At 43.6% G+C, this 13322-nt stretch overlaps 1 protein-coding gene across 1 annotated transcript in view; it reads left to right on the top strand.

Moving 5' to 3' along the window:
• LONRF2 (LON peptidase N-terminal domain and ring finger 2) overlaps positions 1–13322 on the top strand; it is a 77954-nt gene that overhangs the window by 39575 nt on the left and 25057 nt on the right. The window contains exons 2-4 of the mRNA XM_040336367.1: positions 2316–2434; positions 4235–4357; positions 9904–10056. Coding sequence (XP_040192301.1) covers positions 2316–2434; positions 4235–4357; positions 9904–10056 — 395 coding nt within the window. The remainder of the gene's footprint in view (positions 1–2315; positions 2435–4234; positions 4358–9903; positions 10057–13322) is intronic.

The following is a 13322-nucleotide window of genomic DNA, read 5'->3' as shown; positions in this document are numbered from 1 at the left end:
CGGAAGAAGACGTACAGCACGGAAGAAGGGACCGGACTGCGAGACGAAGAACCGGGGTGCGACGAGTCAACAGCGGAGAGCGGCGAGACCCCCCGGATAGCGGAGAAGACCCGTCGGGATAGCGGAAGAAGAAGAGCCCCGCCGAAGACGCCGGAGGAAACCCGCCGGGGGGGTGGGGGCTTTTTTAAAAGCCACCCCCCCCGGCGGTGGAAGAGAACCAGACGGCGGCCCCCACCCACCCGAAGACGTCAAAGAAGAAGCTCCCCCTGGTAAAAGAGCTAATAAAGAAGACAGGGGGGGCCTCCGGAGCAGAAAAATAAAATATTTTAATACACTGTGTGGTTTATTTGTGTTTTTACCACTTTTCTTGCAGGTGAATGGGTAGGGGTACGATGTACCCCATACTCATTCACTTAGGGTGGGGGGCCGGTATCTGGTGGCCCCCTTATTAAAGGGGGCTCCCAGATTCCGATAAGCCTCCCGCCCGCATACCCCGACAACCAACGGCCAGGGTTGTCGGGAAGGGGCCCTGTCCTCATCAACATGGGGACAGGGTGCTCTGAGGTGGGGGGGCCGCAGTGCGCCCCCCTGCCCCAGAGCACCCAACCCCCCCATGTTGAGGGCATGCAGCCTGGTACGGCTCAGGAGGGGGGGGGGCGCTCGCTCGTCCCCACTCCCTTCCTGGCAGGCCGGGTAGCGTGCTTTGGATACGGGTCTGGTATGGATTGTAGGGGGACCCCCTACGCCGTTTTTTCGGCGTAGGGGGGCTCTCCTTACAACCCATAACAGACCTAAGGGCCCGGTATGCTCCTGAGGGGGGACCCATGCCGGATTTTTATTTAAAATCCGGCGGGGACTTCCCCCTCAGGATTCATAACAAATGCCGCACACGTGTAGAATTGGCGGGAATCCAAGTCGGATCTCCCGTCGCTTCTATGACGGCTCTGTCTCCATCGCGGCAAGCCAGCTCGGCGCTGGCTCCCGCGATGGGGCTCGTAGGTGCTCAATCTCGCCGAGAAAGAGAGCGAGATTGACACAAAATCGGGTTCACCTACTGTATGCTTGCTGTGTGATTTCTATAATTTTTCAGTAAAAACTTTTAATCTTAATTCTGTGCCATGTTGAAAAGCCTTCCCTACTGCATATGACCCATTTCCATTTAAATATGTTGACCTCTTGTAAGTATAATTAGGCCCTATTATTGGCTGGCTGTTATGTGGAATCGCAGCTAGTGTACCTAGTACAGAGTGTTCTAAATATAGGGCAGCCCTGCATTTTCCCCTTCTGCCTCATAATAAGGAATCGTGAGTCTATTTTTAGTGGGACTAAAAGTGTGTGAACTGGCAAATGTGGAGCAATGCTCTATTTGTTCATGTTGATGTGCTGGATTTCTGTTCATTGTGGTGGATTTCATATATTATAGGTTATGCCAAGCCTCATGTTGAAGCTGAACTCCAGGCAGTTATAACAGATAGAGATTAATACAGCACAGTATTCATTGGTATAGAATGAAATGGAAGCAGCTAAGTACCCAAATTTGATCTTGTATCAGCCTCCTGCAGTCCCTGTGTAGTAGAGCTCACATTGTGTAGCCTCAGGCCTCGTACACACGATGGGACATGTCCGATGAAAACGATCCGCGGACTGTTTTCATCGGACATGTCCGCTCGCGGATTTTGGTCTGATGGTTGTACACACCATCAGACCAAATTTCCCGCAGACAGCGAACGCGGTGACGTGGCCGCGATGATGACGCGGCGACGTGCACGACCCTGGAAGGTCAATGCTTCCACGCATGCATCAAATCACTTTGACGCATGCGAGGGCTTTCGGCCGAGCGGACATGTCCGGTGAGTCGTACAGACGACCGAACATGTCTGACGGACAGGCTTCCAGCGGACATGTTTGTTAGCATGCTAAGAAACATTTGTCCGCTGGAAACCTGTCCGATCCGCCGGAAAATTGTCCGGTCGGCCGTACAGACGACCGAACATGTCTGCGGAAACTGGTCCGCGGACCAGTTTCAGCAGACATGTTCGGTCGTATGTACGAGGCCTAAGAAAGGTAAAGTCAAGGTTAGGTGGTGTATATTGTATTATGCATTGTGCCCTATCATCATTAAGTACATATTCATTTTATTTTTTTATTTTTCAGTTTTGTTATCTCAAAATTTAGTTGAGACAAATTTGAAATTGATTTGGGAAGGTTAATCATTACTGGAGATTTGCAATTTAATAAGATTGCATTGTTCTGAATTTATTGTTTAGTAGCAAAAGTTTTACTTCTTTTTTTTTTTTTTCTTTTTTTTACCACAGCTCCCAATGATTCATTGCTTAAAGTGCAGCGAGCGGAGCTCCACTCAGCCATGAAGAACTTCAAGCAAGCTTTTAATGATGCGGATTGTGTCTGCAGAAAACAACCTCTCTGGCCTAAGGTAAAACGAGGAGCTCACTATGAAAAGCATTTACACTTTTATTTAAGCATTTATGAGCCCTTTACTGCACTGAAGAGACTCTAGACTTTTACTAACTTATAGAAGGAGATTGTTCATGGGTTTACACCTATCTGTTTATAAACTACAGGAGAGCTGCAGGCTGTTTGAAGTCACACCTTTTAGGATCAGCTGCAGAGAACTGGCTAAAAGTCCTAGAACAAATCTATTTATGCAGGCAGATCTCAGATGAGGCCGGGTTCACACTGGTATGACATACTTTGGGAGTACATGTTGCATGATGTGTTTAAATCAATGATTCCCTATGAGAGCCATTTTAACTGGTCCGACATAAGTCGGTTCCTGCACTACTTTGGTCCTACTTCAGCCCTTTAAATATCATTGAAGTCGGATCTTTGTCCTAACCATCAGATTTGTGACAACCGACATGGTAATTACAACAGCAGAAAGGGAATTTATGTCACACTGGGATTTCTTTGATTGGTTAAAGGCAAGTCAGACTTTCAAGGTCGGAGCAAAATTTTATCCTGTTCATTCAAGTCGGATGGAAGTAGGACCAATGTAGGACCGATGTTGCAGGGCAAAGTAGGATGACAGTCGTGTCGTACCAGTGTAAACCCAGCCTAAGGCCCCTTTCTCACTTATACGACTTGTCCCACGATTTGGGACTGCAAAGTTGTGCCGACTTCAAAGTAGTCCCTGCACTACTTTTTTTCTGAAGTCAGATCCTATATTAATGGATCCGACTTTGGCATGCGACTTGTGCTCTGATAATCTTGAAGGGGCACTCAACGCCAATTTAAATTAAAAAAAGGCATGGGTTCCCCCTCCAAATGCATACCTTCGATCTGGTATGGATTTTAACGGGAACCCCCATTCCAAAAAAACGGCGTGGGGGTCCCCCCTAAATCTATACCAGACCCATATCTGAGCACGCAGCCTGGCAGGTCAGGAAAGTTAGTGGGGACAAGCGAGCGCCACCACCCTCCTGAACCATACCAGGCCGCATGCCCTCAACATGAGGGGGGGGGGTGGGTGCTTTCGGGCAGGGGGGGGCTGCGCCTATGGACACCAAGTGTATGAAACGGGAGTGCGCCCGCAAGGTAACCCCCTCTGTAAAGAGCTTCCCAGAGGGGTTTGCTATTGTGGGGAGGAGCTGCGAGAGCCGCCGTGGGACCCCAGAAGAGGACGATCGGGGCCACTCTCTGCAAAACGAACTGCACAGTGGAGGTAAGTATGACATTTGAACCTATAGTACCACTTTAAAGGGGGATGTGGAAAGTTTATGTGCAGCCAGCAGAGATCAAGTCAGTTGGTCATAGATAATGCTAGGCCCTGCTTTGTGGCCTGCACAGCAGCTGAGAAACTTATTTGGTCACAGAGGAAGCTTGGTCCTACAGCTTGTCCAACACAGCATGTAGGAAACGTTATGGGAAAGCATGCATACACTATTTTAACTTAGAATTTCAGAGTTATACATGACTCGGCTAACCCTCTAATTTGCATGGTCATTTATAATGCATGCAAATAGTTGATGCTATTACCAATTATCCTGCTCCTCCTCTGGACCACATGCCACCTTTTCATTTTATTTTCTGAGACATACCATATATCCTTTTGAAAAGCAAGAGCTCATTAGTACTTTTTTATTTCTCTAGAGAACATCATGTCGTTTACCATTAATATAATCCTGTGTTCCAAAAAGGATTATTTTTAGAAAGCATGGTACAGGATGTTTGGTTAATTGCTTTTAAAGTATGTAACATTGCTGTGTGTGTATAGGGGCATTACGTGAAAGCGCAAGCTCTGTCTGGACTGGGAATGATGGAGGAGTCTTTGAAGGAGTTTCTGTATTGTGTTGCCTTAAATCCTGAATGGAGCTCAGTAAAGTCAGAAGCACAAAAGGTATCATTCTATACATCCTTTCATATCAGTGCTTTATATAGATCTATATATCGGTGCATATTTTCACCATGTTTCCCTTTTTGGATTTTTACCTTTTTAACTAATTGACTTATTCTTTACCAATTGTTCTTTGAAAAATGTTGAAGGGAAAGGTCTGTCTACCCAAAAGTGACATTCAGTGGATGCTGGGGTGTTAGAACATCTAACTTTTTCTTGTATCTCTTAGGGATGCTAGCAGTGACAGGTCAACATACCTACTTCGGCACTTGAGATATCCTATTCTTCCTGCTGGATTTCTGTTATATTTTATACTATGGAGAATGCAACAGGTGGAGTGGAAACAACCAAAAGTGGATAGGAACACTGCATATGGCACGATGGCTAGGAACAGTGCCAAGACCTATTGCAGAGTGATATCACTAGCTAAGTTCCCATAATGTATGAGAATCCAGCAGAAGACCCAACCAACTAAAATGTACATATGATGTAGTGCCTCTTTTATATGAGCCCTCCTAGATGGCTCCAGAATATCTGTATATAACCCCCTTAAATTATAGATCAGTGAACATATTTACCATCACACTATACATTTTCAAATAATTGGCAAATGATTTCACTCAAAAGGGTCACATCAAAATGATAATGTTTTGAGGCTGTGCAGGACCCCTCCTTCAGGCATAAGATGACGAAGGGGTCCTGCATAGCCCCGAAACATTGCTCTTTATCATTGTGGTGTGGCTTATTTGAAAAAAAAAAAAAAAAAAAAAGGCTTAGGTTGTTTTTTTAGGATCCATTGTATGCTGGCAAATATATGTACACTGACCAGTGATGTCACTAATTCCCAGCTGGTTGATGCTACAGCACCCTCTTGGTTTCTCAGCCTACTCCAAGAACATGAGCATATGGTTTATCCCCTAAATTATAGAGTGGCACCAGGAATTTCCTAGCTGACATAAAATTCCTGCAAATCATTTATGTTAAATGCCTCTACCAGCTTACACGCAACCAGTTAATACCCAGCTTTCCCTTGTTTGGTCCCAGAAGGGGGTTTTAGGAAGCCAGTGAGACCAAAATGTATTGAGCCCATATACGTAGACTGTTTGTAGCAGAGCTAAGGAACAGTTTTTACACAAGGGCCCAGATTCAGAAAGATCTGCCTATCTTTAGGCGGGCGTAGCGTATCTCAGATACTCTACGCTGCTGTAACTTAGAGCGGCAGGTCTCGTATTCAGAAACAACTTGCGCTCTAAGTTACGGCGGCATAGTGTATCTGACACGGCGTAAGCCCGCCTAATTCAAACTAGGCTGGTAGGGGGCGTGTTGTATGTAAATGTTTTGTGACCCCCACGTAAATGACGCTCCTATCAAACGGCGCATGCTCAGTATCACGTCGAATTTTCAAAGTAAATTACGCCCGCGCAATGCTTAGTCGACGTGAACGTAACCTACGCCCAGCCCTATTCACGAACGACTTACGCAAACGACGTAAAATACGACCCTGTTCGTACGTTTCCGACGTCCATACCTAACATGACTTACCCCTGCTTTATGAGGGGTAAAGTTACGCCGGACCGACGCCTTATGTAAACGACGTATATTGATACGCCGGGCGCAACTACGTTTCTGAATCGGCGTATCTAGCTCATTTGCATATTCTATGCGGAAATCAACGGAAGCGCCACCTAGCGGCCAGCGTAAATATGCACCCTAAGATAGGACGGCGTAGGAGACTTACACCGCTCGTATCTAGGCAACAGTGAGGCGTATCTGATTCTATGAATCGGGCGCCGAGATGCGACGGCCCTCATTCGGAGTTACGATGGTGTATCTGGAGATACGCCAACGTAACTCCTTTCTGAATCCGGGCCAATGATCTTAACTAAAGCAAGAGACAATATTAGGTGACATCTGGTAGGTAGACAACTTTTTCTTGTATGTTTATGCAGATGGAACTCTCGAGTGGAATAGTTTTAGTTTCTTTCTGTCTGAAAAAAACCTGGCACAGTCAAAAAGGTATTTGAGGGGAGAAAAAATGTAGTGTTCATCCCTAAATTGCTGATAATATGTTTTAATGACCAGCAAAGCATATTTAGAATCATGTTTATCTGAAGCATTTCTGCCATTCAGATGGTGCCTTTTTATTGTACATCCTCAGCACCTACTCTGTATAGGTAGAAGTGTACATTTTTCTTGTATGTCAATGTGCTGTAGATTTGTAATTGATGTCTGATTTTGCATGCAGTATTTTCATTGCATTTATACTGTATATTGAGGTTAAAGACGGGGTTCACCCTATAATTTTTTTTTTTCTAGCATTAAATTAAGCATAGTAGCGCGAGCTACAGTATGCCTGTATTTATTTTTTTTGCCCCGTACTCACTGTGCAATCCTATAGTGAAGATTCCGACTCCCCGCGGGAAGATGATTGACGGCCGGCTCTGGCGCGTCACGCTTCTCCGGAAATAGCCGAAATAGGACTTGGTTCTTCACGGCGCCTGCGCATAGTCTGTGCGCAGGCGCCGTAGAGCGCCGTGAAGAGCCGAGATCTACTCCGGCTATCTTCGGGGAGCGTGACGTGCCATAGCCGGCCGTCAATCATCTTCCCTCTGGATAGGAACGCCCATTCCCCGCGGGGAGTCGGAATCTTCACTATAGGATTGCACAGTGAGTACGGGGCAAAAAAAATAAATACAGGCATACTGTAGCTCGCGCTACTATGCCTAATTTAATGCTAAAATGTTGTTATTGTGGGTAAACCACCGCTTTAAATTGTATATAACTTATTTAGTAATGTAAAGTTAAAGGTTTATAGATATGAAGTAAAATTCTTTCCTTGCTTTCTTCATGATTCACAAGCATGACTTTATGCAACCCGCTCTAGATGTTTTGATTGTCTTTCATGTCTGCCCATAATTTTACCATTTAATGGTTCTGTTTATGCCTACATGAAAGGGCACAGTCAGGGCTTACCATATTGTCATACTGTGCCTTCTGATGTGTGAAAAATACATCTGTAGCTGCCAACTTATTTTTTTTTTTCAAAACTATTCCTGTGCTCCTCTATACAGATGATCTAAGGTTTTATAGGAGAGGTTAGGAGACGTTCCCTTGTAGCTATACAGAGGCACCTGCACCACCACCCATTTTTACATTAGACCTCCAGCTAAAATGTCCAATTTTAACTGAGACATTGCATCTAAAAATGTGTGTTGCAGCATTTCAACTTAGCCATAATGGTACTGTATGAACAAAATGGTACTGTATGAATCACTGCTAACGCACCAAGATAATTACACGATAAATAGCAGTACAGGGGCACTGAATGCAGTTTCACAGGTTATCAAAATGTGGATAAAGTCATTATTTGAGTCCAATTGGCCTTTATTAGGTAGCTCATCACAAAGATGGGGATCCCCAGGAGAGGACATTCACCTGAGTTGAGAAATATAAGTGTAGTAGGTCAAAGAGAGCACCAAATAAAAAAATCATTAGGGGTCCAAAATCTTTATTGTAGATTTGTTTACAACAAACAGGGCAAAGGACAGCCAACATGTTAAGTGTTTAGGCCATATATGGGCCACGCAATCCCCATTCATCATGGCTGGAAAACAGTGGCAGCTGGTGTGTTTTCTTTTGGAGGGGGACGTCAAGCAATGCACCCACAACCAAACCCCCCCCCCCCCCCCGGGCGGTCAGGTCACCCACTATCCCCACTCCACCCGTGGGTCGGTTGTTTGGGTCAATCGGACAGTGCTTCCCTCTGGGCGGCGGCTACTCATTCATCTCCTCATGGCGGCCGGGCGTCTCCTCCCTCCTCTTCCTGGGTGTCCAATATGATCGCCTGTCCTTTCAGCCAATCGGGTGACCGCTCTCAGGACTTGTTTCCTGATTGGCTGAGAGGAGAATCAGTGTGACAATAGCAAATATTAATTTGCTTCTGTCACACAACCGGGTGGACTGAGCCCACCATTTTTTGAAACCTTATTAGGGCTTCTGGCTCCAATCAAGTGCTTCAAAATAATAAAATAAAACACCATTGGAATCCATGCGTCCAGCTCCCTGCATATAGATTAGGGGGCTGGACGCATGGATGGGGAGGGGGGGGGGGCGCCCCTAATGGACAGGCTGCTACTGCTGGAGTAGAAGTTTAAAATAATAAATTTAGAAAATTATAATAAAGAAGAATTGCTATTAAAATTATGCATGTATAACATAAAAGGAAGACACATTTCACACTAAAAAACACAAATTAAACGATATGTTTACACAGGTGATGGTCATTCAAGGATGCTGCTGGCTTCCTTGAGAAACACAAGATAAGAGATGCTATCACAAAGATCACAGTGTCCCAAAATGTAACCACAAATCCCTCAACTAATCTGTGACTGGATGCAATCTGGCCAAAAAGATAAATGTTTTTACTGCCAGAAATGCAGTTGGATGCAGTAAGGCAAACACAGACCCATAGAAGATTGCTTTTACTAAAAAAATTAAGTTGACATAAAACTATTGCAGAGTATACAGCTCAAGGTTTTTTTGTTTGTTCAAGCACATTGATCGAATGCTGGTTTTCCATCGAATGCTGTTTTTTTCCATCAAATGCTGTTTTTTTTCCATCGAATGCTGTTTTTTTTCCATCGAATGCTGTTTTTTTCCCATCGAATGCTGTTTTTTTTCCATCGAATGCTGTTTTTTTTCCATCGAATGCTGTTTTTTTTCCATCGAATGCTGGTCTTCCATCGAATGCTGGTCTTCCATCGAATGCTGGTCTTCCATCGAATGCTGGTCTTCCATCGAATGCTGGTTTTCCATCGAATGCCATTCAACAAAAGCGAGTTATTAGACAGGCTTCTGTTGAATAGGCAGCAGTAGTCACAGAGCAAAATTAGGCCGGTTCCTGTTGAACTGGCCAATTTTCGGTCCATGTATATCCTGCTTTAGAATGTACAATGATACAAATATCAAATGTAGAAATCATGAAGGGGAGTAGAGATATGCATAATTAAGAACTTGGTAAACGAAGCAGACATACTAGCAGGATAATAGGTTCTGAGTGACTGTAGGTAGGAACTACTCCGTGAGGAACAGATGATTTTATGACATTTTTTACAGCTCCACTCCACAGGTGACAGTTTAAACTAGTAAGCATGGAAAACTGAGTGAAACATGGAAATTACGCCACACTTCCACTCCCAGATCCTTTAAGCTGCTGTTTGGGATTTCTGTAACACTTCTTGGACCTCTGGCCTTTGAACTAATCTTCTTAAGCCACTGCCTCCAGTCGAGTCTATGAGTAACTTAATCACATCTGTGGAGAATGAAGCAGAGGCAAACATACCCTAATTTGAAGACAGTATTGACTGTAGTTTAAAAACTATACTCACGCTTCTCTGCTCCATTGGTTTACACATAGAAAGAAATAAGAACTATAGAACCTGGAATATACTTCACTAAGGTTTTCTCATGGTCAAGCATCTTTTTTTCATCCTAAGCAGATTCTGAATAATAAAATATAACTAATTAAAATATTTTTTTTATTTTTCCAGTTAATGTGTGAGATGCTGTTTCCAGCCTTTGAGAATGTACAAGCCAATTTCGCAGCGCGTTCCCCCACACCTTACACTAGACTGAAGCCGGTCTTCTTAAACAGCTCCAACTATTCTTCTTCAGATGATGTGCCTCTGCCAGGAGGGTCTAAGGTAGAGTGTTGTTTTTCCTAATATGTAATATTGTAAATTCTATCTGTAAATAGTTGATATAACTGGCTAGTCTACCTTTTTTAATTGATATTTATGTATTTTGATAAATCCACCTAACACAAATTGGGGAAAACTATGGAAAAAGTTGCACATTTTGCATGGGGTTATCTTTGCCCTTTTCTTAGCAAATATTTAGCTCTGTAACTGAGACTAGCCACGATTAAAGTTTATTTTAACCCAAGCAGAATTTTTTTTAAATATTGAAGCTTTCTAGTCCTTAGATGTGGTGGCTGCATTGGCTTTCTTTTTTGTTTGTTTTTCAGGCTTTTCTCCTTTATTTGTACCTGGTAATCCTGACATTAACACTCCTTCCTGTCCTAGGATGACAACACTCACTGTCTGAACTGTATCTGTATAGAAGCCATGTTTTCACCCTAAAACAGGAAGTGCGTTATAACCAAAGAACACCTCCCCATCTTCTCATTTTAAGAACTTGTGGAAGGGTTGTGTGGTTTACTGAGATAAAGGGAAAAAAAATTGGAGTTGCGCTGTGCACAGTTAATACCAAAGAAATTAAACTAATACAAATTATATGATGAAGAACAATATGTGAACGGAATAACCCTTGCAAGTGAATAAGGGAAGTCCAATTGTAAATTAAAGTTCAATTGGCTAAGACAAGCCAGAAAGCTTGCTGCTGTACTCCCAGTTGAAAGGAAAAATAAATCTTGTGTAGAGACCAGTCCAAATAATTGGAGGTCCAGTAAACAAACAACCACCACCAAGGATAACACCTATTGCAAATGGAGGCTTACCAGAAGGCAAGCATAACGAGCCTGCGACTGTAAACCCCAGCCTGGGCCTTTAAGACATCCACACCGGGTAGGAACCAATCAAGGAATCTCCAGATGGATCGTCGGCAGATATATGTGTCAAAGAAATAATATATGCATAGTGAAGTATTGCAAAATGAACATAAATAAAAATAGCTGTCACTTGTTAAGTGCCACCATCACCAGATCACCTAATGAAATGAAGGCTTACCAGAAGCCAAGTAGTATAAGCTTGTGGCTATACACCCTAGCCAGGGCCTTTAAATGGACCGACTTGCTGACTCAGATGTCCCACAGATCCTCCAGATATCACAACAGCAGTGATTACCTTGCAAATCCTGGTTTAAGCAAAAACGGTACAGTGGCTCTCACAAGTCCTGTTAGGTGTTCCTTCGTTTGTTAATGAGAGCTGGTTTACTGAGATAGTTTGAAAAGCTAAAAGCATTGTTTGAGATTTCAGTTCAGTGCACAGGAAGTTATGCCCTGTACACATGATCTGACCTTTGTCCGACCAAATTCACATCAGAATTCTGACGGAATTCCATCGGAGTGAAATAGAACATATTCTCTATGTAAACTTCAATGGAATTAATCAGAATTTCCAATGGAATTACTCTGATGAGGCATACACGCGGTCAGAATTTCCGATGGAAAAAGTCAGTCAGACTTTTTCCATCGGAAATTCCGATCGTGTGTACGGGGCTTTACAAGGACACTGGACTCTATCAGGATCAACAGGTATTTTTCTATACTTGCATAAAATGTTGTTAGCCTGAAAAAAGAAAACTAATCAGCTATCACATCTAAAGACTGGTAAGCTGCAATATGTTTCATTTTTGGTATTGGGTTTATAAATATTTTAATAACATCATAGTATTTTCATAATATTGAACTTCCTGCCAAAGCTGTGATGCATGCTAGGAATTAGCCCATAGCCCATACATGGGTCCTTTCCTGCCCATACATGCCCATACATGGGTCCTTGCTGAACTGACCGAATTTGGTACCATGAAAAGTAAGATACGTTGGAACAAGCTCTGGACTGGTAGTCTGGCAACTCTTGACCGATGCCAAAAGAGCTGTCTAAGGTCAGCGTAACAGTGACCCCAGATAGTAAAAAACCTCTACTACATAAATCCACACTGCACAATCCTTGTATAACACGTCTGTAGGAGTGGGTGCTTGACTAAACAGCCAAACAGTCCAAATCCAAACATAGAAAATAGTCTGTCTTCCAACTGATCTTCCAAGATGACTGTTTGCTGAAGTCCCATATCAGTAGAAACACCAATGTTTTGAGTGTACACAGACTCTCTGTGTTTGCATATCCTCAAAACATTACCGATATGAGACTTCAGCAAACATTCATCTTAGAAGTTGAGTTGGAGTGCTGTTTTTTTTTTAAGTTTAGTTGTTTAAAACCTCACTGGAATTCTAATTCATCCCACTCTATCCAAACTCAGAAGAAAAAAAGCTTTCTGCTTTGATATGTAAACTGCAGGACCTCATTACTTGGCACATATTGTAAATGATATATAAGTCAGCAGTGTGCATTTATAATGAGCATATTTCATGTTTTGTTATTGGCAATTGGCAAACCACACTTAGGCCTCATGCACACTGAAGGCCAGATCCACGAAGCAGTTACGCTGGCGTATCTATTTATACGCCACGTAACTGCTAGGTTGCTCCGGCGTATTTCTTTGTTTTGTATCCACAAAACAAGATCCGCCTGAAGCTGGGCTAGATCCGACTGGCGTACGTCTTAGTACGCCGTCGGATCTAAGGTGCATATTTACGCTGGCCGCTAGGTGGCGCTTCCCTCGATTTCCGCGTCGAGTATGCAAATTGGCTAGATACGCGAATCCACAAACGTACGTCCGGCCGGCGCATTTTTTTACGTCGTTTCCGTAAGGCTTTTTTTCTGGCGTAACGTTACCCCTGCTATATGAGGCGCAGCCAATGTTAAGTATGGACGTCGGGCCAGCGTCAAATTTTCCGTTGTGTATGTCGTTTGCGTAAAACGTTCGCGTATAGGGCTTTGCGTAGAATGACGTTCACGTCGAAAGCATTGGCTTGTTGCGGGTTAATTTGGAGCATGCGCACTGGGATACCCCCACGGACGGCGCATGCGACGTTTCGAAAAAACGGCATTTACGTCGGGTCAAGACGTATTAACATAAAACACGCCCCCATCTCATCCATTTGAATTTGACACAGTTACACTACGCTGCCGTAACTTACAGCGCAAATTCTTTCAGGATACGGAAAATACACTGTAAGTTACGGCGGCGTAGTGTATCTGAGATACACTACGCCGGACGTAAAGAAGCACCGGGCTACGTGGATCTGGCCCTGAATGTTTTGTTAGCGCCCCTTTTTCCTCCTGGCAACAGAGTTTTGACAGAAAATAAACAATTGACGTTTGTAAAC

Source organism: Rana temporaria, chromosome 2 (genome assembly GCF_905171775.1).
Source record: "Rana temporaria chromosome 2, aRanTem1.1, whole genome shotgun sequence".
NCBI lineage: Eukaryota > Metazoa > Chordata > Amphibia > Anura > Ranidae > Rana > Rana temporaria.
This window is presented reverse-complemented; position numbering and strand designations above follow the sequence as displayed.